Below are 27,835 nucleotides of genomic sequence, written 5' to 3' on the forward strand. Positions count from 1 at the left end.
AGGTCGAAAACAGAAGCAGTGGGAGAAGGGGGCAGCTGGTGGGAGCGAGCAAAGATCTTAGAGCAGAGCTCAGAGTCTTTGGGAGCGAGGTCAGGGGCGAAAGGGCATCTGGTGGGCAAGAAGGGAGGGAGAGGTCGAGGACAGAGAGTGTTGGGTGCAGGGGACGCTGGCGAGGGGAGAGAGATTTCAGGGATAGCTGGTGAGGTGAGGGGAAGGGTCGGTGAACTGTGGGGGAGGGGCAGCTGGTGAGGGAGAAGGAAGATCGAGTGTGTTGGGGCAGCGGAGGGCGTCCTGAGAACGGGAGCAGAGAGCGGTGGCCAGAATGAAAGTGGACAGGAACATACTGAGGCTCGCCGTTGTGCAGCACCTCAGAGACAACGGGATCAAAGTGAAACAGTGGAACAGGATCAACTGCAACAGAGGGCCGCCAGGCCGGGTAAGACAATGCCCAACATTGCAGTTACATCGTACGACAGGACGCTGTTTACATTATGGAGGAGGGGGTAAACTTGTTGTTTTCATTGCACATGTGGGAACTCGGAGAATGTAATGTTTACATAGATATGTGGACGGTGAGTGAAATAGGATGAGCAAATTATACTGGTATTTAAAACGATTGTCTGAAGAAGGGTCTCGACACGAAGCGTCACCCTTTACTTCTCTCCAGAGATGCTGCCTGCCCCGCTGAGTTATTCCAGCTTTTTGTGTCTATTTTCGATTGATTTAAACGTTAATTTTCGGGATCGGGGCGTTCACGATTGGCCCACTTTATTTGTTTTGACGTAGTCTTCCTGGCGAACATACTCTTTCAAAGACACGCGCAGCGCTGAAGTAACTCGGCGGGTCAGGCAGCATCTGTGGAAAACACGAATAGATTACGTTTGAGGGCCGGGACCCTTCTTCAGACTGATGGGGGAGCGGGCAGCACAAAGCCTGACGAGTAATAGGTGGATACATGTGAACGGAAAGTTTTCAGGGTCTGAGGAAGGGTCTCGACAAGAAACGTTACTAATTCCTTCTCCAGAGATGCTGCTTGTCCCGCTGAGTTACTCCAGCATTTTGTGTCTTTTCGGTGTAACCAGCATCTGCAGTTCCTTCCTACCAGTCTTTTTGTTGTCATGTGTCCTGAAATGCAATTACGCCATTCTTACAGCAGCAACAAAAGATTTATAAACATAGCACTATGTAAACACCATAATAAACAACAAAACATTTCACTTTATTAAAAAAACAAACAAACAATAATAGTGCAAACACAAAAACAATGCCCCCAAAGTCTATGTAGTTGGAGGCTGCCGTATTTGATAGCCTAATGGTGGTTGGGAATAAGTTGCTCCGGAGCTTTGACATTACAGTTTCAAGGCTCCATTTACCTTCTTCTTGAGGGCAGGAGTGGAATGAGAGCTTGGCCAGGTTGGACAAAGGCCAGGGATGAGAAAACAAAAGGTCTGAGATAAGGAGAGAAGAGGTGCAAGTTGTGAATAAGAACCACCAGCAGTGCCGCACGATTTGCAGCCTCGCCAACAGTCTTGTCTGTCTTTTCGTCTTTTTTGTTATTTAAAGTGTTTTTTTTAAAGTTTGTGGTAATCTTCGCTGGTTGTTTTTTTGGGGGGGGGGGGGGGGGGGGGGGGGGGGGGGGGGGGACTTTTTTTTTCAGTCTCTTACCTTGCCAGAGATACAATTGTTTTCCGGATCATATCTCCGGTCGCTCTGCGGCCTAACATCGTGGAGCTGGAGGCCTCCTCGGACTGACTTTGAGACCACCGCATGGCATGGCCTTAACATCGGAGCCTGGGATCGACGCTCCAACGAGGCCTGTGGACTTTACCATCAAGGAGCTCACAGTCTTGGGTAGTGACCGATGTCGGGAAGCTCCAAACGACGCAGAAGGTTTCGGCCAGCGCGGACCCAGGGTCAGATCGTTTGACGAGGGGAGAGCTGAGCTTCCCCTCGATGCAGGAGCTTGATCGCCCCAACCGCCAGCTATGTGGGTCAAGATCGTCCCGTTAACAGAAGGCTGGAGACCCCCGACTACGGGAGAACAAAGAAGGGAAGAGATTGAACTATTGTTCGCCTTCCATCACATAGAAACATAGAAAATAGGTGCAGGAGGAGGCATTCGGCCCTTCGAACCAGCACGCAATTCATTGTGATCATGGCTGATCGTCCCCCATCAATAACCCGTGCCTACCTTTTCCCCATATCCCTTGACACAGTGAGGAATGCGGAGGAGTCACTGTTTATGTTAAAATGTATTTTGTATGTTCTGTTGCTTTTTATTTATGACTCTTGGCAAATGAAATTCCTCATTAGTTGCAAAACATACTTGGCTAATAAAGTATTGTGTTGCATCTGCAGTTGCATCAGAAGATACCTGAGGAGGGGGACACTTGCCCAATCATTCATAAGTTATAGAAGCATAATTAGCCCATTTGACCCATTAAGTCTATTCCACCATTCAATCATGGCTGATCTCTCTTTCCCTCTCAACTGCAGTCGCCTGACTTCTCATAACCCCTGTACTAATCAAGAATCTATCAATCTCGGCCTTAAAATTTCTATTGACCGCCACAGGCAATAATACTGCAGATTCTCCACCCTTTGACTAAAGAAATGTCTCCTTGTCTTCCATCTAAAGGTAGGTACATTCTGAGACCATGGCCTCCAGTCCTAGTCTCTCCCACTAGTGGAAACATCCTCTCCACATCCACTTTATCCAGGCCTTATCGTTGTCTCTTAATGCATTTTGTTGTCTCTGTACTGTACACTGACAATGACAATTAAAATTGAATCTGAATCTGAATCTTTTGCTATTCGGTAAGTTTCAATGAGGAAATCATCCTTTTAAACTCCAACGAGTATAGACCCAGTGCCGTTAACCAAATCATTCTCGTAAACCTCCTCTGGACCTTCTCCAATGACAACACATCGTTCCTCAGATATGGGGCCCAAAACTGTTTACAATACTCCAAATACAGTCTGGCCAGTGCCTTATAAAGCCTCAACTATGTGCCAATCACACCCCCCTTCCTATCCACCTGTCACTTGCCATGGCATAGTCCTGCCCCTCCACTCTTCCAGCTTCTCACCCCCATATCAAATCAATCTATCCATATTCTCCAGAGATGTTGCCTGACCCTCTCCGCCTTTTTTGTAAACCAGGCCCATTAGTTCCTTCTATCTGGAAGCATAGTATTTATGTTTTTTGAGGATTCTGGTCATTAATGACAAGACCAGCATTTGTTGCCAAGCATGAGAAGAATGTAGGTACACAACAATGCTGGAGAAGCTCAGCGGGTGCAGCAACATCTATGGAGCGAAGGAAATAGGCGACGTTTTGGGCCGAAACCCTTCTTCATGAGAAGAATGTAGACAGCATCTGAGGAGGGAAATGGACAGATTACATTTTGGGTCACTGGTGTGAATGTTCAAAGTAATGGTTTCAGTAGTCTAATGTAACAGCTTAAACGGTTTATGTGCAATAACTGGCTCTTTAAAGTTTCCTCTTTTTATTAGAGCAATGATTATGCAGAATCTTTTTTTACTTTGGTGCATAATATAAAGCCAAGTTGCATGCTTTACTGTCAATGGAGGTGATTTGCAATACTTCAGTGGTTAGTTTTACTTAACATAGTTTTACTTTAAGAGCATCTTAGTTTATTAGTAATTGGATTTCAAAATAAAAATATGGTTTGGACCTTTAACTAACCAAAATAAAATGCATTTATTTTAAGTCAAGAGACTTTAAAAAAAATAATGTTTTCTTATGGGAAAGTGCATACTGTTTGTCCACAGTAGATACTTGCTTGTCCAGAATTCTTGGAGAGGGGTTCGCAGAGCAAAGGCATTATCAAGTACATGGAAGGATACCCTGGGTTTAACCAGAGTTATAATTTTAGGGACTGTATCTCTTTTTTATAATTACATGCTAGTGCTTTCTTTGGGTTATTTTGGTAACATCAGTAATGTTAATTGGATGCAAATTGTGCGCTCGCATATTCTTTTTGGATTGACTTAGGACAAGAAAATAACACACAATGGAGTGTTCGGCACCCCTCTGCATGCTCTACCACTATGCACTCTCCTCGGACATGCCAGTCTTCCACAGTAAGTTGATATAATTAACAAAATTAGAATATGAATTTTGGTGTGATTTTAATGTTTGTGTTTTTAACATGTTTGAAACTGAAAGAGTACTCGGTATTGACAGACCCATAGAGTGGCGACTAAACATGCACACAATACTCTGAAATGCAACCTAATCATTGTTTTGCAATGTAACATTCCATCTCATATTCTATGTCCTAGCAGAAAAAACAAAGGATGGGATATGTTGTCTTCACCACCCTATTGACATTGCTGCCACTTTCGGAGAGTTGGGCCCATGGGCCTTTTTGTTCATCAATGTTCCTTGGTGTCCGACCATTTACTGTACATGTCCTACCCCAATTGGACCTTCCCAAATGCATCACCCTCCACTTGTCAGGCTTAAATTTCCTCTGCCATTGCTCTGCTCCATTTTGTTTGCTGTGCCCTGAGACAACTTGCTTTGCTCTTTATGACCACCAATTTTCACCATATTTCCTACTTTAACATCTATGTTTCTCTAACTATGAATAAGGCTGTTTGGATTGTTTTGAGATAACCAATACATGGCATATAACCAGCAAATATAACACCCAAATTCACATTAATCTAATACTGATATTCTGCTAGGGTTTGTCCAGCTATCTTTCTTCCTCTGCGCCCCCGCCCCACCACAGTCTGAAGAAAAGTCCCAATCCAAAACATCACCTTTCCATGTTCTCCAGAGATACTGCCTGACCTGCTTAGTTACTCTGGCTCTGTTTGCAAACCAGCATCTGTAGTTCCTTGTTTCTACATACATTTTGTGTTTTATTGATAATCTTTCAGTGAAAATTGTTCTGTTGCACTATCTTCACCCTGTTTGTAGCTCCTTTTAATATTGTTGTGCAAGAGCAAACTGAACATTTTTTAATAACTTGAAAATATTATTACTTTATTAAGTGATTCCAAAGTAATAATTCATTATGACCTGAACTTGTAGGTTTCTCGTCGATGCCTGTAGCTATTTAGAAAAGCACATTGATACAGAAGGACTTTTCAGAAAATCAGGATCTGTGAGTCGTCTTAGAGTTTTAAAGGTATGAATGTTCTATTTTTCCTTGCTTAATTACAATTGTAAATCCTGCAGCTGCATTATTTTGAGATGAACATCATTTTATTTTTGTCATTGTTTTGTTGAAGGGGCATTATTTTAGAATCTTTGCATTACAAATGCTGCACAGTTTGTGGAATCTTCAGTGGTGCATGCAAAGAATCCAGACACCACCCAAGATTAGAGTGTTGAGAAAAAAATGGATTCTAACCTCATTTGTTGATTCTCATTTGCACTTCACAATATAACTTGGTTATCTATTATGCATATTGTTGCATCATCTGGTACTTGCTGTAACATCAGCAGGAACATCAATTGTTAACACCCTCGTTTAAAAATCCCTCCATGGATTTGCATCTCTCCAGCCCGCGCGCACACACACACCTGTATTATTTTCTCATCTCAAATCTCAACTTTTATTAATTATGTTGAAGTCTACTTTGCTTCATCATTGTTAGCCATGCTTTGGAAATCAAGGCAACCCCTGGAATTTTTAGTCCAATCTTATTCATTTTTTTCTCCTTTTAAGCTATGCCTTAACACCTACATTAAGTTATTAATCTAATGGCTCAATAGACAATAGGTGCAGGAGTCGAGCCAGCACCGCCATTCAATGTGATCATGGCTGATCATCCACAATCAGTACCCCGTTCCTGCCTTCTCCCCATATCCCCTGACTCCGCTATCTTCAAGAGCCCTATCTAGCTCTCTCTTGCAAGTATCCAGAGAACTGGCCTCCACTGCCCTCTGAGGCAGAGAATTCCACAGACTCACAACTCTCTGTGTGAAAAAGTGTTTCCTCATCTCCGTTCTAAATGGCTTACCCTTGTTCTTAAACTATGGCCCCTGGTTCTGGACTCCCCCAACATCGGGAACATGTTTCCTGCCTCTAGCATGTCCAAACCCTTAATAATCTAATGTTTCAATAAGATCCCCTCATCCTTCTAAATTCCAGACTATACAAGCCCAGCTGCTCCATTTTCTCAGCATATGACAGTCCTGCCATCTCGGGAATTAACCTTGTGAACCAATGCTGAACTCCCTCAATAGCAAGGATGTCCTTCCTCAAATTTGGAGACCAAAACTGCACACAATTCTCCAGGCATGGTCTCACTAGGACTTTGTACAACTGCAGAAGGACCTCTTTGCTCCTATACTCAACTCCTCTTGTTATGAAGGCCAACATAAGTGAAGGTCCTATCACAGCCCAGACTCAGATTTTTTTTTTGATTTAATGCACCTATCAAGCACAATGAGAAATGTACCAAGTTAATGAAATTTACTGAGTATGTAAATAAAAGTGTTTTTTCTGAGTATTTGTAGCAGTAAGGTAAAGGTATATTGCGTTTCCATAGCATTTGTTCTTCCTCACTCTTCAAAATGTGTAAATATCTTCTGTATTTTTGTCCATCCAGTTTTAGGGAGGTAATAAGAAAGAGGACTCCAAGGGATAATAAAATTTGAGATTCAAATAGAAACAGGTCCATTTTAATCAAATTTTACTACAGTTTTGTAGAGGAACTGCGCCATTGCTCTTTTGTGGTGCAACAATGTATTTATGGTTCAGATTCCATTCCTTATTGGATTTAATCCCAGTCATTTAAATGCACGTCTCTGAGAAGGATCAGATGTAGTTTAAACTTTGAGCCAGTAATTATTTCTGCCAATGCAATAAACTTGTTCAGACCAAACCTTATATGTAATGCTCCCACATGAATAATGTGAAATAAATCTCAGCCAAATAAATTTCAGTGAATGTGACTGGACACATGCAGATTGCTAAGTGGTCCCACTCCCGATTAAAGTGAAGTTGCTTAGAAAATTAATATTTGGCAGATATAAGGAAATTAATCTGCACTTAATTTTTCTAGCTATATTTCTATTTCAATGTAAATAGGGAACATGAAAAATAAAATATGGGGAAGGAAACAGGTCAATGAGGAACTATATGGAGCAACATTGGTTATTACATTTTTGTGATACACGCATATAATAATGAGACCTGTCTTTTTTTGTAAAATGGTGCATATTAGGTCTGGTATATTTACAGCAATTTTTGCTTTCTTCAAATTTCTCGCAATTCTTTTTTATTTATACATTTTTTTAGGGATAATTAGTTATGTTAGGGTCATACTATGTACATGAACCAATATACGAGACATGTAGATGCTGCTTTGAGTCGCCAAATTTCTCCAGCAGTTTTTTTTTTACAGAAAATGTATACACACCAAGTTAGAGGGAAATAATCATAATTTTCCCAGCTTTCTCCCCATGCATTTTATTTTGTATTATAGAGATTAGAGATTACAAATATTAGATTGGTAACTGAGGTACTAAATTTTATGTTTCTTCATTTTCGTGGTTCTCTTTAATGAAATTAACCAACGTTTGTTATTCTTGGGTTTGGTTTTATTTGTTGCTATCTGAATGGATTTTTCTTTATTGAACTCGTGAATCTATCTTTAGTGCCATAATCTTTTAAAACGGTAGTATGTTCATTGAATATAAGTTAGGTATATATAAATGCTGGGGGAGCTCAGCAGGTCAGACAGCATCTATGGAAGGAAAACTACTGACATATGCTCATATTTGAAATGAACAAGATTCATTTTGATAGATAGTCAAGCATACATTGTAACTTTTGAAAAACAAAATCAGAATTTTATTGATCATGGCCAATTTTTGTAAAGAAAGTGATGCATTTACTTTCAGTTTTCTTACTGAATATAATGTTGATTATAGTGTGATTGTCTGGGGATTGGAGGTGAGATGCAGCCTTTGATTTGGGTGAGATGGAAAGGTTGATGTTTGCCCTCTTCCCTTCCTGTAGCGTACAATGATATGCAAGTGCAATGTGATTGTTTCTCCAGGAAAAAGTGGATCAAGGTGAAAAATGTCTTACTCTGGCTCCCCCTTGTGATGTGGCAGGACTGATAAAACAATTTTTTCGGGAGCTGCCTGAGCCGGTACTTCCAGTGGAACTGCATGAAGCCTTCTTCAGAGCACAACAACTACAGAACAATGAGAAGATTTCAACCACACTTCTTCTTTCCTGTTTACTTCCTGAAAAAACTATTGATATACTGCATTATTTCCTGAATTTTCTCCAAAATGTGTCCCTCAGGTTTGTATTATAGCCTACTATGTGTACTGATGAGTAGAACAACTTTTGTATCCTTTCTGTCCTGGGCCACCTCCATTGTCAGTGAGGCCCAGCACAAATTGGAGAAACAGCACCTTATATTTCGGTTGGGCAGCTTACACCCCAGCGGTATGAACATTGACTTCTCTAACTTAAAATAGCCCTTACTTTCCTTCTCTCTTCATCCCCACCCCCATCCCAATTCTCCGATTACATTCTATATCTGTTTGATTTGTTTTTACCTTCTCCCAACTAACAATGGTCTATTCTACATTATCATTGATCTCCATTCCGTTTGTCCTGTTTTCACACCTTACATTTCCTTATCTATATACTGCCCACTCCCCTGACATCAGTCTGACGAAGGGTCTCGACACGTAACGTCACACATTCCTTCTCTCTCCGGACATGCTCCCTGTCCTGCAGAGTTACTCCAGTATTTTGTGTCTATTTTCGATTTAAACCAGCATCTGCAGTTCCTTCCTACACAGCTTTATCAACCTCATTTTCAAAGTATATTAAGTGTATAACTCAGTTCTGCCAAAGGATCATGAACCAGAATCATCCACTTTCCTTTTTCCAGATTTTCCCTCATCTAGTATGTTTTTCCAGCATTTTTTCTGTATGTTTCATATTTCCAATGCCTGCATTTTTTTTTCATTTTAGATATAAATATTACAGTGCATTTGGTGTGCCCTGTCATGCATCTGTCCGCCATTAACAAATTCTATTGCGTGTGTTGTTTCTCATTTGTCTTTATTTCATCCAATTTATAAGATGCATCTAATTCGGCATTGGTAACCGGATTTTATTTAATTATTTTCAACTGAGTTGAATTCCGAACATTATCAACTACAGGTGCACAGCCTTTTATCTGAAATTCCAAATAACGAAAAGCTCCTAATAGTGGACATTTTTTCGGTCCTTGAAGAAAGGTCCTTGAAGACGTTCACCGAGGGCGGCCCGCAGAGGTGGCATCGGAAGCTCCGGTCGGTCCTCGACGAAAGGGGAACTAAATCCTCATTCATAAAAGAGAAGGTGACGGTATATTGCGCGTGAGGGTTAATAATTGACCATCTGCTGCTGCCTGCCCGCTGAGTTAAAAAGTTCCCACGGTAGACTCACGATACACTGTGTATCGTGAGTCTACCGTGGGAACTTTTTAACTCAGCGGGCAGGCAGCAGCAGATTGTCGCTCCCTTCAGTTTCACCTACACCCCTCTGCTTCCCGGCCATGTGTGTGACCCCTTCCCTCCCCTCTCCAACTCCCCGCCCAGTGCACCGGCGCGGGGGCTTTGCAATGTCTTCACGTCGGCGATGCCAGCAGGTCAATCCAGTCACCGGAGACGTCAGGACCAACGGGACACCGACCCCCAGGCCCACTGCAAGCACGGAGATCCCAGAGACCCACAGCCAGCAGCAGCCCAGCCCCGTTCCAACTCCAGAGGAACACGCTCCCCATAGGTACAGAAGCTGATGGTGTGCAAGGTACATCTTGTTCTTAGGGTTGCGGATGAGGGGGCGCAGCTCGGGCTGTGACGTCTCCGGCCACCCCCCTGTACAGGAGCTGAGACTGGGAACTGTACCATCCTTGCAGGAGAGTGGGGTTGTTTGCAGTTGCAGAGGGAGGGGGCAAGGGCGGTACAGTTCACAGTCTCAGCTCCTGTCCAGTGGGGTGGCTGGAGACGTCAGGACCAACCGGACACCGACTGCAAGCACGGAGATCCCAGAGACTCACAGCCAGCAGCAACTCTAGTCCAGACCCGCTCCAACTCCAGAGGAACCCGGGTTGCGGATGAGGGGGCGCAGCTCGGGCTGTGGGCGAACTGCCACTTGTCGCTGTAGCGGCTCATCGGGGAGCAGGTTACTGTTGGTCGTGACGTCTCAGGCCACCCCCCTGGACAGGAGCTGAGAGACGTCAGGACCACCAGAAGCCGCTCCCCAATGGGCCGCTACGGCGACGTGGTAGTTCGCCCACAGCCCGAGCTGCGCCCTCTCATCGGGACACCGACCCCCAGGCCCACTGAAAGCACGGAGATCCCAGATCAGCAACTCCAGCCCAGCCCCGCTCCAACTCCAGAGGAACATGCTCCCCGTAGGGGCAGAAGCTGATGGTGTGCAAGGTACGTCTTGTTCTTGGGGTGGCGCAGCTCGGGCTGTGGGCGAACTGCCACGTCGCCGTAGCGGCCCATCGGGGAGCGGATTCCTCTGGAGTTAGAGGGACAGGGAGACACAGCGGCTTTTGAGAATGGTGGGCAATCACTTCCAAAGTTCTGCCCACACAGTCAGTACACCTCTCCTACACTTGTCTCCCGCACTAAGATCATCTCGCAGAGAATGATCCCAGCCTAACCCTCCCTATTCTCTCCTATTCTGCAAGAAAAAACTACATTGAAGACTCAAACTCGCGATCGAGTAACTGCCGGGATCAGGGCGCAAACTCGCGACCTTGTGGATATGAGCCGAGCCCTCTACCACTGAGCCAGCCGTTAAAATCTACGCTAAAAATCTTCCACTCCGAAAGCCGAAAAATTCCGAATTACGAAAAGTGTCTGGTCCCAAGGCTTTCGGATAAAAGGTTGTGCACCTGTACTTTAATAAAAACATGCACTAGATGAAGTTCAAATTCACCTACAAAAATGCAAATTATTTCTGTAGCTAACATTGAGATGGGATGACTTGAGCCACACGCTATTCATTGGTGATTGGGTTTCATTGCTACCACTTTCACTGACTATCTTGAAATGTAGGCTGCAGTTATAGAATCTTCCAGGACAAAAGTAGGCCATTTGATCTGTGATTTCATTTATTGATTTTGCTGGATGTGAGTGTTGAGCAAATAGCAATGAACCATCTTTTTATTGTCTTTTATTCTGCCATTTTTTCATGCAACAAGGAAGTGGACCCAACCCAAAACGTCCATGCAGGCCAGATGTTATAACTGAGCTAATTCTAATTGCCAGTGTTTTGCCCGTTCCTATTCAAGTACCTATCTAATTGTTTTTTGGTTAAGTTGCTCCCACAATGTTGTTATTTCAGAGGTTCCCTTATTTCAACCATGTGATGACAAGGCAGGATCCCCAAGTTATTTTTGGGTGGACTGTCCAATTTCCCATGTATTTGTTTTAATGTAGTTGTTTTCATGGAACTTAATGGACCGTTTTAAAGAAGAATTAGGAATTTATTATACAGTTGCAGCCTGGAGACCCACAGGACAGTGCAACTGTGACAGTTTTGACTTCCTGCCCTGAGGAACACTACAGAGTTTGTTTTTTATTTCAATTCAGTAGATTCTCCCTCAACATTAGCAAGACTAGTTGTTATTTTATTTAATTCCATATTTTGAACCAAAATAACACCTATCCATGTTCTCCAGGTTTGCTGCCTGAACCACCGAGTTACTCCAGCTTTTTTAAATTATTACCTGTTGTGTGGAATTTAAATGTGTATCTCTCTTTATAATGGGCAATGTATCAGCTTTCTAGTCCAGTTCCATGTCTTGTTCTCCCCCTATTTTCATAATCTTTTTCAAGCAAGCCCATACCTAAAGTATATAATAATGTTATTTTAATAATTTATAGTTGCTCTAGATTCTGTATTATTTCATTGATTTTTAATTTATTCTTTTCTGCTTTATTTATTTTTTCCTTTAAAAAACATTAAAGTTTCTTATTATATACCCATCTACCAGTGAACTATAAGACGCTGTGAAAATGGGCTTAACTAAAAGCCAAATGCAAAGTATTGTTGGTGCTTAAAACCTGAAATAAAATAGAATATTTAGAATATGTGGAGAGAGAAACAGAGTTAATGATTTGGTTAAGTTCTTATCAAGGACCTGAATTGTTATCTCATTTTCCCTCTCCATGGATGCTGCCTGACCTGAATTTTTCCAGTATTTTCTTTTTTATTTCAGATAGCACTTTGCTTTTTGAGTACTAGATATATTCAGGCAGATAAATATGGTAAGGTGACCAGAGTTAATGTATCGGGGTGAAGATCTTTTTTTATCAGAACTGGTACCTTTCTAAGATGCAATGCCAGGTGAGGAGTGTGGCAGGGAGAACACAGATCTGATGTGTTGGTGAGACTAAATCTCGAGAGGAAGTGAATTTAGCATTGCGAATAAATATAAAGACATTAATGGAGAACAAAAGTTGATCAGAAAGAGTTGTAAGCAGGAGAAGAAATAATAATATCTGAAATTGCAGGAAGAAGGAAAAATTAACAATGCGGGAAGTGCAAGGCACTAAGACCATAGCTGTTGATTACCTGAAACAGTTGAGTCTGAAAGGTTTAAACAAAGAACTGCAGATGCTGGAAAAATCAAAGTTAGAAAGGTTTAAGAAATTTCTGCAAATGCTGCAGAAACCCTGCGGGTGAGGCAGCATCTATGGAGCAAAGGAATAGGTGACGTTTTGGGTCGAGACCCTTCTTCAGTCAGATGTGGGGGTGGGGGGGGGCGGGAAGAAGAAAGAAAGAGGCGGAGACAGTAGGCTGGGGGAGAGCTGGGAAGGGGAGGGGCAGGAGGGAGAAAGCAAGGACTGCCTGAAATTGGAGAAGTCAATGTTCATACCGCTGGGATGTAAACTCCCCAAGCGAAATATGAGGGGCTGCTCCTCCAATTTGCGGTGGGACTCACTTTGGCCATGGGAGGAGGCCCAGGACAAAAAGGTCGAATTCGGAATGGGAGGGAGAGTTGAAGTGCTAAGCCACCGGGAGATCAGGTTGGTTAATGCGAACCAAGCAGAGGTGTTGGGTGAAGCGATCGCCAAGCCTGCGCTTGGTCTCACTGATGTAGAGAAGTTGACACCTAGAACAGCGGATGCAATAGGTGAGGTTGGAGGAGGTGCAGGTGCCTCACCTGGAAAGACTGCTTGGGTCCTTGGATGGAGGGGGGAGGTAAAGCGACAAGTGTAGCATTTCCTGCGGTTGCAAAGGAAAGTTCCGGACTGATGTGAGGGTGGGAAGGGGCAAATTGACCAGGGAGTTACGGAGGGAGCAGTCTCTGCGGAAAGCTGAAAGGGGAGGAGATGGGAAGATATGGCCAGTGGTGGGAATGTCGGAGGATTATCTGTTGTATGTGACGGCTGGTAGGATGGAAGGTGAGGACAAGGGGGACTCTGTCCTTGTTACGGGGGGGGGGGGGGGGGGGGGGGGGGTGGGGAGTGTGAGCTGAGCTACGGGCTTTCGCCGAGACCCTGGTGAGAGCCTCATCTATAGTCGAAGAGGGGAACCTCTGTTCCCTAAAGAATGAGGACATCTTCGATGCCCTGGTTTGGAACACCTCATCCTGGGTGCAGATGCGGCGTAGATGGAGGAATTGGGAGTAGGGGATAGTCCTTACAGGAAGCAGGGTGGGAAGAAGTCTGAAAGGTAATAACATACCAATTTTGAAAATGATATGTCCCTCTAGTTTAAGTTGGTCTTTGTTGTAGTAGTGTGTGTGATACAGGAACAACGGTCAAAATGGGTTGGGTGGAGATTGAGAATTAAAGTCTCTGGCAATTGGAAGAATTAATCTTATCCTTGCCTATTGAGTAGAGGCATTCTGTGAATTGGTCAGTCAGTTCAGTTCTTCCAATGTAGAATAGATAACTTTGAGACCATCAACTGCCAGGTGTCAAATTAGACGATGTATAATTAAATTACTGAAAGATTGTTTTAACCTCTGGATGGCAAGCAGGGAGGAGTAAAAGGATCGTGGCGTCTCCTGATATGGCATATTATGATGCTATGAGAGGGTAGGGGATATCGAGGAGGTGAACTGGGGTGTCCTGGCAGGAATTATCTTTTTGGAATGCCTTTGGGGTTATGATGGAAGATGTATCTGGCATTATGTTGGAGATGTTGGAAATTACGGAGGATGATCAGTTTAACATGGAGGCTGATGCTGCGAAGAGAAGGATTGGTAGAAGTGGACAGGAAGAGGAATGTAATGGCTCAGGTAGTAGAACAGATGTGGTTGAGGACCTTATGTACAATGGTGGGAAGCACCCACGGCAAAGTAAATCTTCAAACTTTTTATTCATTAATTTTTACTGTCCCCTCCAATTTCATTGCCCCTTTTGTTATTGTGTGCGCTATCTTATTACAGACTTTTTTTTGCTTTCTCTGCTATTTTTTCCCTTTATTGTTTTTGTGCCTAAAAACATTTTCGCTTTAACTTTCTTTATTTTGTAAAGGTCACTGACCTGAATAATAAACTTGCAGGTGGATAATGCCTGGCTTGCTAAACATTTCAAGTGTTCTGATCCATTTCTAATTTGTTAAACATCTTTGTTGACCATCAATTCAATCTTATTCTAAGACTGGTAAACTCTACTTACCAAATTTTGCATTTTTTAATTAATGGAGTGGAAACAATATAGGAGGGACTTTGCTACAACAGAAAGAAATTTGATGTTTAAATTCCTACCCTATTGCCTCAAGTAGTAATTGAGAAATCTCATATTTCAGTGTGATTAAGAAAAGATAAAGTGAATTGACGTATGTGAATCCATATCAGTGAAAGTTAAAAGTTTTTTATGTACTGGAGATAGTACATAAGTAACGGAACGCATATTGGAAGATTCTAACCAGAGCATATTTTCAGTATCATATAGTGAACAATTACAACATTTTGTCTATTTCTGACATGCTTTATTACAAGTCTTACAAGTGCTGCAGCTATGGAGAGGTAAATAAGTGTAAATCTCAAAACACTAAAATAGAGAAAATACAATTGTTTATTTTTTAATTTGAAGTCAATTTAGTGAACTAATTTTTCCCCCACTTGTTTAGGTCAAAAGATAACAAAATGGATGCTAGTAATCTTGCTGTAGTGTTTGCACCCAATTTGTTCCATTCTGGAGATGGAAGTGAAAAAGTAACCTCATTGGCAGAGAAACGGCTTCACCTTCAAGCTGCAACAGTGCACACGCTAATTGACAATTTTGATGGTATTGGTATGTAGTTTAAAAAAATATATTTTCCTTCTACTTTTCTCCCCATGTATTCAATCAATGCATTTTTTACTTGACTGAGAATGGTGCTGCTGCTTTTCTGAAAGTAGTTGAAGACAGGCACTTAATAATGGCTGGCCTCTTGGAACTCCATGTTATAGTGTTTTATTCAGACAAAGTCCATTTATAACCATCAAACGTAACTTTTATAAAATCCATTTTGGTCAGTAGAGTCATGTCATTTAAAATTGCTTGAATGTTGAAAGGTTAATGCTGTTCTGTAAATCCATGTAATGCTTGGCTTATTGAAAGTGATCTGATTATACTTGAGTCAATTTTTGTATGTTCAGCAATGTGAAAATAACATACACTGCAGATTTAGCTGGCTGCTGATTTAAATCATCAGACTTCAAAACTCTTTTGGATTTCTAGCCTTTTAAGAGTCAATGAGATCTGCCCGTCATTCTGTTTTTATATCCCTGCTGTATAGAATAACAACATTTTTCTCCCAAAAGGATTGTATTGTTGAAAACTACACTTCATCAGCGTTGTTTTTGAACAAGATACGATTAACAAAAGTACTCATTTTCTGATGAACTTGGCATGATACTAGCCCAACTAATGGAGCTTTGCATTGTTTGTTTATTTTAAAGAAGATTAAAACAAATTGGTTTTTACTTGAAAAACTAACCAGTTTGATGTTGGTAATCTTTTCCATGTAGATCATATACTATAATAAAATCAAATTGGCTTTCAGTTTCCCATTTAAGCCAATTTTTTAAACTTTTATAAACATTTTCCAGCCTCGTGGTTCTGGATCAAGAGGCCAATTGTTTCTAAGCACGCTAAAAAATAAATTTTGGAACTGTTTCAATATTTTAGAAAATCTGGCTGAGCTGCTGACAGTATTTAACCAGCAGTTTACATTAGTGTTCACTGTTTCCGTAGAGAATAAAAATGCAGTATGCAATTTTTTAACCTACTGTATAGATAGATAGATCATTTATTGTCATTCAGACTTTTCGGTCTTTATGCTGTAACTTTATCGAGAACTCTATGAATCCTGCTGGCACCTATTCTCTGAATTTTAAATAGGTTCCAGAATGAGAAATCTGACTGCTTTATCAAGTGATTCACAAAATGCCGAATTATAGTTTTTAATTAATAAAGAGTTTGAGATATTATTATTTCTTTGCCAGATCAGCAGATACATAGCACCAGCTAAGAGCTGTTAAAACATGTGGAATTGTTGGTGTGCATTGGTGTAATTGATGTCAGTTGTTAATTGTCCATATGTCTTGCCAGTGGATTTGAAGAATTCACAAAATTTCTCCCTGTTGAATTTCCATCATTTGCTTTCTTCTGGAATATATGCGATGAAAGTTTATTTAAATATCTTTAACCAATGTCTTTTTAACAATTAAGAAACAGCAAGTACTAAGATAAACAATCTGAGTGTGGATGAATTCAATGCCAAATTAAGCATAGAAAAAATAATGGAAGGGAAGATTAAGGACTTTAAAAAAAACATATTTTTAAATCTAAAGAAATACACACAAGTCTGAGTCTTTGCACATATTGTTCACTTTTGGGGCTATGAAGATTGATGTGCTGTAATCAGGTGTTACCAAATTTGAATGGCATTTGCAACATAAATAGCAAACTTGACTAAACTTTAAAGACTTTTAGCTACAGAGGAAACACTATGGGAATTATTGGATCATTGAGCGTGAAATTACATTTTCATGAAACTAACTGCAATGTGGCACAATTCCGAAGGCAACTTCAGTCAGTCGAATTCCTGGCTAACTCATGCATAGATCATCATTCACACACTTGTTTTCCTCAGCAATGTCTGACCTATTTTCGTAACCAAAAAAAACAAGATTACTTAAAGAAATTAGCAAGTATTGACAAACAAATTAGTTTACGATCATTTGGGAGCTGACGGGAACTAAAATACTAATAACAGATATCAAATTAATAAATCAGTTGTTTCTTTACTTTGATTTGCTGCCATTTTTAAAATCGTAAGAATACTTCTAGGTTAAGGACAGCCATAGAATCTGATTAGCGTTAATATTCAATGGAAGAATGTGCAAAGGCACTTCCATTTAACACCATTGCCTTCCATAGAAGTTGATTCGATTCTGTTCTGCTTGTGTTCTGTTGTTATTGATGTTCTTCTCACTTCTTTTGTAGTTAAAACATGTTGTCATTGCCGGGACATTTGTCTACTAATTAATTAACCTGTGTATTATTTTGCAAATGGTTTTTGTTATCTAGATAAGTCGTATTTAATATGTGCTTGAAAATGTACTCTTTGAGTCTACTTCATGGAGTGGATGTAGTGGTGAGGGTTGGAACTCAGTTTTACCTGTGAGAGCTACAAAAGATGCAGCATGGGAATAGCATGGTCACAGGAAGCCATGATCAGTCTGATGAAGGGTCATGACCCAAAATGTCGCCTGTCCATTCCCTTCTAACCAGGTTGTTCACAACTCATGATACCAAGATAGGGGGTGTTGTGGATAATGAAGAGGATTTCCAAAGTCTACAGAGTGATTTAGGCCATTTGGAAAAATGGGCTGAAAGATGGCAGATGGAGTTTAATGCTGATAAATGTGAGGTGCTACACTTTGGCAGGACAAATCAAAATAGGACGTACATGGTAAATGGTAGGGAATTGAAGAATACAGTTGAACAGAGGTATCTGGGAATAACCGTGCATAGTTCCTTGAAGGTGAAATCTCATATAGATAGGGTGGTAAAGAAAGCTTTTGGTATGCTAGCCTTTATAAATCAGAGCATTGAGTATAGAAGCTGGGATGTAATGTTAAAATTGTACAAGGCATTGGTGAGACCAAATCTGGAGCATGGTGTACAATTTTGGTCGCCCAATTATAGGAAGGATGTCAACAAAATAGAGAGAGTACAGAGGAGATTTACTAGAATGGTGCCTGGGTTTCAACAACTAAGTTACAGAGATAGGTTGAATAAGTTAGGTCTTTATTCTCTGGAGCGCAGAAGGTTAAGGGGGGACTTGATAGAGGTCTTGTCTTTAAAATGATGAGAGGGATAGACAGAGTTGATGTGGACAAGCTTTTCATTTTGAGAATAGGGAAGATTCAAACAAGAGGACATGACTTCAGAATTAAGGGACAGAAGTTTAGGGGTAACATGAGGGGGAACTTCTTTACTCAGAGAGTGGTAGCGGTGTGGAATGAGCTTCCAGTGGAAGTGGTGGAGGCAGGTTCGTTGGTATCATTTAAAAATAAATTGGATAGGCATATGGATAAGAAGGGAATGGAGGGTTATGGTATGAGTGCAGGCAGGTGGGACTAAGGGAAAAAAAAGTTGTTCGGCACGGACTTGTAGGGCCGAGATGGCCTGTTTCCGTGCTGTAATTGTTATGTTATATGGTTATTTGAGTGTTCAAATCTGTTTATTATCTGTGTAACCTCCAACTCTCAGAACGGTGTGTTCTTTCAGTTCTGTCTTGATTCTCTCCTTTCATTCCGTTAACTGATATTTTTGGGTTGTATCTAGCACCTTTATCTGCCTTTCATTACATTTTTTTTAAACTCCTGTTTGACTGACCATTTAGTCACATGACTAACTGCTCCTTATCTCCAGTGTTATTTGTTCGATATTCTGCAATGCACCCTGCAGCCTTTATCAGATAAATAATGCTGAAAAGTGATATTAAAATTTGTATAACCAGCTCATCAATGATTTATATCAAAACTATTCATAAAATGAAGTTGTTTACAAGTAAACTGATACTTTTTCTATAAATGGAGCAGCTCATCTGCAAGCACCATCTTGCAAAGTCTCTGCTGGGCTAATTGGGGATTCATCTTGCACTTGGTTATCTTTTATGTTCTAATGTGGGCAAATTATGTTAACTTGTGTATCTCTTTTAAATTTGGCTAATTTGATTCTCATTGTTAGTAATAACAATTCTTTTTTTTAAGGTTGCTTTCCAGAGTTTATCTTGGAAAAAGTTCCAGCAATGCTTGGTGATATAGCATTCACCACACCATTAGAAAACTTGGAAGATGGAGATGGTTCAAGAGTGGCAGAGTGCAAAAGACATAGGCGACGGAGTGTTGGAGGTTAATAAAATTCAATTTCAATTATGTCATTTTTCTGTCTAAATCTTTTTATATTTAGTAAGATTGTAATTGGACTGTTCAGCTTGTGTCGACTTCGCTGTAAATTGTGACTGAATAATATTTCATGTTCATCCTTCATTTGATTTGACATATCTTATTTGCTGCGTGCAGTTGATCATTCAATCATGTTAAAACAAAGGAATTCCTTGCGTTTTCTGCTACGGTTTTCTTTGCACGTAAAAATGACCGTTCAAACATCTTTTCAATTAATTATAAATCGTGTTGAGTTTTTAAAAATTCTTCAGGTTCCTGACAATTATTTTCAATCTTCCTTAAGAAATCATAATGATTAGTGAACTATTATTGACACATTTAATTTTGTTTAAAAACAACACGCTCCTCCAAATGTTCCATCATAGCACTGAAAATGCACTGAACAAATACTCCAAAGTGCTAAATAGAAAGTTAAGCAAGATGTTTTCTAGATTATTTTCACAATTTGATAATTACTATGAAATCTTATGCCAACCTATTTGCTTTGCACTTTTGATTTTCAATCTTTCATCTTTAACTCTGAATCATATGTGTCTTTGCCAACCTTAATTTGTCTTTCTGCCCAATGAAAATCCAATAGAGATGAATGGTGATTTAGGAAAAGGATCCTGCTGTGCATTTTACTACTTGGACATTTGCAGTGCCAGATCTGGCTCCGAGGCATAGCTGGGATGGGAAAGGTCAGACATCGACATCGAGATAGGAGATCTTTAGGTAGCAGGACACAGGAATTTCTGTGGCAGTAAACAAAACTTCAGGGTGGTGTGTTGCCTCCCCGTTGCCCAGGTCCAGATGTCTCCAAGCAGTTGGAGAAGATTAAAATGCAGGACCCTGAGGGTAATAATCACCAGATTGCTCCTGGTACCATGTGTCAGTGAGGGTAGGAATAGGCAGATAAGACAGATGAACGGGTGGCTCAGGAGTTGGTGCAGGGGGCTGGGATTCTATTTTTAGACCGTTGGAATATTATCTTGGGTAGAGGTGACCTGTATAAGAGGGACAGGTTCCACCCTAACTGTAGGGGGACCAATATCCTGCATGGAGGTTTGCTGGTGCTACTCAGTTTAAATTAGAGCCGGGGGAGGGAATCATAGTGGTAGGCCAGAAAATTGGAATTAGCAATGACAAAGAAGTTAGGACCAGCAAGTCCCAAAGGAAGGATAGGCCGGAGAGGTGAAGGAATATGGTGATGCTGATGGGCTGAAGTGTGTTTATTTCAATGCCAGTAGTATAGTGTAGAAAGCAAATCGACTTCGAGCCTGGATCAGTGCTTGGGACTATCGTGTTGTGGCCATTGTGGAAATGTTGCGAGAGGAACAAACCTGGCAGCTCAATGTTCCGGGGTTTGGATGTTTCAGATGTGATCGAGAGGGAGGCAAAAGAGGTGGAGGAGTTGTACTACAAATCAGGGAGATTCTCACAACACCACTGACAGGACATACTGGAGGGTTCGTACACTGAGGCGATATGGGTAGAGATTAGAAATAAGAAAGCTGCAAGCTTCCAATGGGAATGTACTATAGCTCCCCCTAATAGCAAATGGGAGATAGATGAACAGGTATGTAGACAGATTACCTTGTTGATTTGGTATCTTTTGATAGTCTTAGTGGACGACTTTAACCCCAATATTGACTGGGACGTGCTTGGTGCCAAAGCTTAGACAGCAAAAAACAATGTATCTAAGTGATACATTCTCATGGTTACACTATCTTCGAACAATATTTCGATGGTTCAACCCGAGAAGGGAACAAAGTGAACGTTGTGGGAAATGAGACTGTCGACCTGTATGTCACGGCTGTGACTGTCTCCTTGATCAGTAGCGCAACGCTCCATCTCTTTTGTCTGCTACTCGATCATGTGAAACATCTAAAGCCCAGACCAATGAGCTGCCAGTCATGTTCCTCCCTCAACCACCTTTGCATAATGGCTACTTTTTTAGCATCAATCCAGGCTCCAAGTTTGTGTTTTTCTTTCATAATACTCCTTGCATTGAAACAAACACTTCAGCTTATCAGCATCACTATATTCCTTCACCTAATAGAGATTCCACCAACTGGATTCAGAAAAGAAAATGCTTTTTTTTTCATTCTAAATTATGGAGATGAGCTTTTAACTATTTTAAAAAGTACATCTTCAAAATTACAATTACCGGATCAGGAGTTGGTGCAGGGGACAGACATCATCCAGGCCATCTACAGAAAATCTCCAGAAAAGAGAATATCGAGCAATATTTGCTAAATTCATCAATATAGTATAATAAAGAAACATATTGATCCCATATACCAACCCGCATTCAAACCCCATATACAGAGCATCGATTGATACTCCCCTAAACTATGTTTGCAGCCATCAAATAATAATAATATCATTGGAAGTCAATATTTGAACCATGATTTCCCAAAACAAGACCCTTTTTGACTTGCTCTGTTCCCTCAATAGTTCGCTCTTCTGGCAAATATATCTTTTCCAGGATTGTATAAATTTTGAATAAAAAGGTTATCTTGTTAAAATGTTTGCAAGAAATTTCGGAATCCTGGATTAAAGTTCAGAAATACCATTTAGCATATATATATATTCTGAGAATTTCACATTTTTTAATATTCCTCTCATTTCAAAATACTTTGTTTTTAAAGATACTGGATATGATTTAGATTTAAGGATATGTAAAAGCTATTTTATTGACTAATTAATTGTTTCAATATGAAAAAATGCGGTGCAATATGGTACGAGATCAGTAAAAAAAAGCAGTTGTGGATTTGATTGTATTTTTCTCTTGTGTCTTTCAGATATTGTTAGTGGAGCACTGAGTAAATTTAAATCAAATAGAACACCTTCTGCTACTCACCCTGATTCATCTGGTAGGTAGAACAAGAAATTGGGGCCTACTTGTGGGGGAAAAAAAACCTAAAGCAAGTATACCAAAAGAGTTATTTGTGAATATAGGTCAAGCGAATTATTAGAGATTAGTGTTTTGTCATTTCTAACGCATCAATATCATTAATGTTACAGAAGCCTCTCGAAGTCCAAACCTTAATGTGTGTTCTATTTCCTCACTCTAAACCAGTTCCACTGAAATGGATAATAATCAAACTTAACATTTAAAATAGTTGCTGGATGTACTTCCAATGACTCCCATGTTGTGGTATATAATTGGAGGTAAAATATAACTCAATGGCATTTTAACAATGTAACAGCAATACAAAAGTACTTTTCTGTTCAAGAATCCTATTGTTTTTTTCCAATGCTAACCAAGAGTCAAGACGACAACCCATTATCTTTGGGTTGCTCAGTCTTGCCAGCATTGCCCATGTAGTGAATAAACTTTGACTTGTGGAGGAATCAAAGATTTCTTTGAGACTGGGGTAACAACTGCCTCTACTGCTTTCCCCTTCCATTCCAACTTCAAATGTGTACAAATAAACAAAATGCACATCAGGCTAGCATCTTGGAGTGAAACGGACAAATTAGATTTTGTTCCTATTACTCCTCCACACTGGATCCAAAAAGTAATTAAATCCAAATTATGAGCAATATTTAATCAAACACCAGCAAATGTCAAATAGTTGTCCACTAGTTGTAAAAGTAGGTTTACATTTTGAAGATTGATTTGATTCAGTTAATTTTTTCATCTTTTCAAGACACCAAAATCTAAACCTAGAGGCACAGTGAGCTGTGACAATAGTAATAAGGGAATATAAAGGGAATTAAAAAACAAAGAACAATTTGTTGGAGGAACAGCAGTAGGACTGAGAGTGTAACGTGGAGATGACTAATTTAAAAGGATGCGGAAAAGGTGAGACAGGAGCTGACAGAAGACAGTAGAACCAGTTGAGGAACGGGCTGATGGGTGGAGTAAGGTGGTAAATGAAGACAACAAAGGGCTACATATTCTGGTATCTGATGTGAAACCAGATAATCTGGAGATAGACAATAGGTGCAGGAGTAGGCCATTCGTCCCTTCGAGCCAGCACTGCCATTCACCGCGTCATGGCTGATCATCCACAATCAGTACCCTGTTCCTGCCTTCTTGCCATATCTCCTGACCACTATCTTTAAGAGCTCTATCTAACTCACTTGAAAGCATCCAGAGAATTGGCCTTCCTCAAATTTGACCAAAATTGCAGTCCCACAATACTCCAGGCATGGTCTCAATAGGGCCCTGTACAACTGCAGAAGGACCTCTTTGCTCCTATACTCCTCCTCTTGTTATGAAGGCCAACATGCCATAAGCTTTCTTCACTGCCTACTGTACTTGCATGCTTACTTTCATTGACTGAAGAACAAGGACCTCCAGATCTCGTTGTACTTCCCCTTTCCCAAATTGACATCATTCAGATAATAATCTGCCTTTCTGTTTTTGCCACCAAAGTGGATAACCTCACATTTATCCACATTAAACTGCATCTGCCCACTCACCCAACCTGTCCAAGTCACCCTGCATCCTCATAGCATCCTCCTCACAGTTCACACTGCCACCCAGCTTTGTGTCATCTGCAAATTTGCTAATGATACTTTTAATCCCTTCGTCTAAATCATTGATGTATATTGTAAATAGCTGCGGTCCCAGCACCGAGCCTTGCGGTACCCCACCAGTCACTGCCTGTCTGAAAAGGACCTGTTAATCCATACTCTGTGTTTCCTGTCTGCCAACCAATTTTCTATCCATGTCAGTACCCTACCCCCAATACCATGTGCTCAAATTTTTCCCACTCATCTCCTATGTGGGGCCTTATCTACATCCACTGGCTCTCCCTTATCCCGTTTTCCTAGTTACATCCTCAAAAAAATCCAGAAGATTAGTCAAGCATGATTTCCCCTTGGAAAACCCGTGCTGACTCGGACCGATCCTGTTACTGCTATCCAAATGTGCACTATTTCATCTTTTATAATTGACTCCAGCATCTTCACCACCACCAATGTCACGCTAACTGGTCTATAATTTCCTGTTTTCTCTCTCATGCCTTTCTTAAAAAGTGGATAACGTTAACTACCCTCCAATTCATATCCTGAATCTATAGAACATTGGAAAATGATCACCAATTCGTGCACGCTATCTAGAGCCACTTCTTTAAGTAACCTGGAATGCAGACCATGAGGCCCTGGGGATTTATCAGCCTTCAATCTCATCAGTCTACCCAACACCATTTTCTGCCTAATGTGAATTTCCTTCAGTTCCTCTGTCACCCTAGATCCTCTGGCTACTAGTACATCAGGGAGATTGTTTGTGCCTTCCTTAGTGAAGACAGATCCAAAGTACCTGTTCAACTCGTCTGCCATTTCCTTGTTCCCCATAATAAATTCACCTGTTTCAGTCTTCAAGGGTCCAACTTTGGTCGTAACTAATTTTTTCCTCTTCACATTCCTAAAGAAGCTTTTTACTATCCCCCTTTATATTCTTGGCTAGCTTCGTACCTCATCTTTTCCCCCCGTATTGCCTTTTTAGTTATTTTCTGTTGCTCTTTAAAAGTTTCCCAATCGTCTGACTTCCCGCTCATCTTTGCTATGTTATATTTATTTTATTTTTAAACTGTCCGTGACTTCCCTTGTCAGCCACGGTCACCCCTTACTCCCCTTGGAATCCTTCTTCCTCTTTGGAATGAACTGATCCTTCACCTTATGTATTATTCCCAGAAATACCTGCCATTGTTCTTCCACTATTTTCCCTGCTAGGGTATCTTTCCAATCAACTTTGGAGCCATGAGGGAGGAGCTGGCCATAGATCCCTTTGTTCAACTGTAATACTGACACTTCCGATTTTCCCTTCCCCCTCTCAGATTGTAGATTAAAACATAATATTATGGTTACTTCCTCCTAATCGCTCCTTTACCTCGAGTTCCCTTATCAAATCCGGTTCATTACACAACACAAAATCCAGAATTACCTTCTCCCTGGTAGGCTCCAGTACAAGCTGCTCTAAGAATCCATCACGGAGGCACTCCACAAACTCCCTTTCTTGGGGTCCAGTACAAACCTGATTTTCCCAGTCTACCTGCATGTTGAAATCTTCCATAACAACCATAGCATTACCTTTGCGACATGCCAATTTTAACTCTTGATTCAACTTGCACCCTATATCCAGGCTACTGTTTGGGGGCCTGTAGATAACTCCCATTAGGGTATTTTTACCCTTGCAATTCCTCAGTTCTATCCATACTGACTCTACATATTCTGATTCTATGTCACCCCTCGCAAGGGACTGAATTTCACTCTTCACCCACCCCCTCTGCCCACCTGTCTGTCTTTTCGATAGGACGTATACCCTTGAATATTCAGTTCCCAGCCCTGGTCCTCTTGCAGCCACATCTCTGTAATTCCCACAACATCACACTTGCTAACTTCTAACTGAGCCTCAAGGTCATCCACTTTATTTCTTATACTTTGTGCATTCATATATAATACTCATAATCCATTACTCCCCTCACCTTTCACATCGATTCCCATTTCACTTGGCCAGACTCTCCTATCCCTTCCTGAGCTTTCTGCCCCCTTAATTCTGGTGTCTTTCTTAACTTTCCTCTTTCCCTTTAACGCCATCCATATATCTCCAGTTGGTCTCCTCCCTCCCACTATTTAGCTTAAACCCACACAAGTAGCAGCGGCAAACCTGCCTGCCAGAATGCTAGTCCCCCTCCTGTTAAGGGGCAAATAGAATAAGTGAAGGGGAGGAAAGAAACTGGCTAACGTGGGACTGGATGATCGGTCAGAATGAGTGGGGGGGGGGGGGTTTGAGATAATCTGGGTGGATCAGTACGAGTGAGAAATGAAGGTACACAAAAATGCTGGAGAAACTCAGCGGGTGCAGCAGCATCTATGGAGCGAAGGAAATAGGCGACGTTTCGGGCCAAAATCCTTCTTCAGACTGATGGGGGGTGGGGGGGGGAGAAGGAAGGAAAAAGGGAGGAGGAGGAGCCCGAGGGCGGGAGGATGGGAGGTGACAGCTCGAGGGTTAAGGAAGGGGAGGAGACAGCAAGGGATAGCAAAACTGGGAGAATTCAATGTTCATGCCATCCGGACGCAAGCAACCCAGGCAGAATATGAGGTGGTGTTGCTCACTCTGGCAATGGAGGAGACCCAGGACAAAGAGGTCGGATTGGGAATGGGAGGGGGAGTTGAAGTGCTGAGCCACCGGGAGTTTAGGTAGGTTATTGCAGACTGAGCAGAGGTGTTCGGCGAAACGATCGCCAAACCTCCGCTTAGTCTCCCCGATGTAAATCAGCTGACATCTAGAACAGCGGATGCAGTAGATGAGGTTGGAGGAGATACAGGTGAACCTTTGTCGCACCTGGAATGACAGCTTGGGTCCTTGAATGGAGTCGAGGGGGGAGGTGAAGGGACAGGTGGTGCATTTCTTGCGGTTGCAACGGAAAGTGCCCGGGGAGGGGGTGGTACGGGAGGGAAGGGAAGAATTGACAAGAGAGTTGCGGAGGGAGCGGTCTTTGCGGAAGGCAGACAAAGGGGGAGATGGGAAGATGTGGCGAGTGGTGGGGTCACGTTAGAGGTGGCGGAAATGGCGGAGGATTATTTGTTGTATTTGCCGGCTGGTGGGGTGAAAGGCGAGGACTAGGGGGACTCTGCCCTTGTTGCGAGTGCGGGGATGGGGAGAGAGAGCAGTGTTGCGGGGTATGGATGAGACCCTGGTGCGAGCCTCATCTATGGTGGCGGAGGGGAATCCCCGTTCCCTGAAGAACGAGGACATTTCCGATGCCCTGGTGTGGAACGTCTCATCCTGGGAACAGATGCGGCATAGGCGGAGGAATTGGGAGTAGGGGATGGAGTCTTTACAGGGGGCAGGGTGGGAAGACGTGTAGTCCAGATAGCCATGCGAGTCAGTTGGTTTGTAGTGTAGAGAAATGAACATGGGTGGTGCCAGTGCCACTGTTCACATTCAACTGAGTTGGCGATTACCTAGGCAGAATATGAGGTACTGTTTTTTTTTTTTGCCAGTATATCTTCTCTAAAGGTGATTTAAATAGGTTGATGCGGTAGATTTAATGCTGAGTGTAATATGATGCTATTACAGATACATGGGATGAATAAGATAACCTTCGAAAAGGGATACAAGAACAAAGATTTGAAAGTAGATATACATATTTTGTTGAAAGTGACAGCAGGTTGAGAAGCATGAGCATGAGATAAAATATTATGTGGAAAGAATGGAAAAGCTAGCATTGAAATTGGAGGGATTGAAGGAATCTGAGAAGTATTTAAAATCATTAAGGATACAGATCGATAAAATAGATACTGTTTCCAATGACACAGGGGCAAGGGAAAAAATGACACTAGGAGATTGATTGGTAAAAAAAAAAACAAGACTAGGGTAAACCTCTTACATAAGTGAATACAATTTGTAACACACTCAGGATACTGGCGTTTCAATTCTAGCATGCCAAAGGGAGTT

The 27,835-nt window shown here is 41.4% G+C and overlaps 1 protein-coding gene across 2 annotated transcripts in view; it reads left to right on the plus strand.

Annotated features, from left to right (window-relative positions):
• The first annotated feature begins 229 nt into the window (after nucleotides 1-229).
• Nucleotides 230-27,835, plus strand: part of LOC129700328 (rho GTPase-activating protein 11A-like) — a 40,305-nt gene continuing 12,699 nt past the window's right edge. Inside the window, exons 1-7 of one of the 2 annotated variants that reach the window (XM_055640723.1) lie at nucleotides 230-436; nucleotides 4,019-4,107; nucleotides 5,069-5,165; nucleotides 8,050-8,303; nucleotides 15,105-15,268; nucleotides 19,243-19,383; nucleotides 22,224-22,295. In XM_055640723.1, coding sequence (XP_055496698.1) covers nucleotides 323-436; nucleotides 4,019-4,107; nucleotides 5,069-5,165; nucleotides 8,050-8,303; nucleotides 15,105-15,268; nucleotides 19,243-19,383; nucleotides 22,224-22,295 — 931 coding nt within the window. In that variant the 5' untranslated portion in view covers nucleotides 230-322. The remainder of the gene's footprint in view (nucleotides 437-4,018; nucleotides 4,108-5,068; nucleotides 5,166-8,049; nucleotides 8,304-15,104; nucleotides 15,269-19,242; nucleotides 19,384-22,223; nucleotides 22,296-27,835) is intronic. The other variant, XM_055640722.1, reaches the window with a different exon arrangement.

Source organism: Leucoraja erinacea, chromosome 9 (genome assembly GCF_028641065.1).
Source record: "Leucoraja erinacea ecotype New England chromosome 9, Leri_hhj_1, whole genome shotgun sequence".
Classification (NCBI taxonomy): Eukaryota; Metazoa; Chordata; class Chondrichthyes; order Rajiformes; family Rajidae; genus Leucoraja; species Leucoraja erinaceus.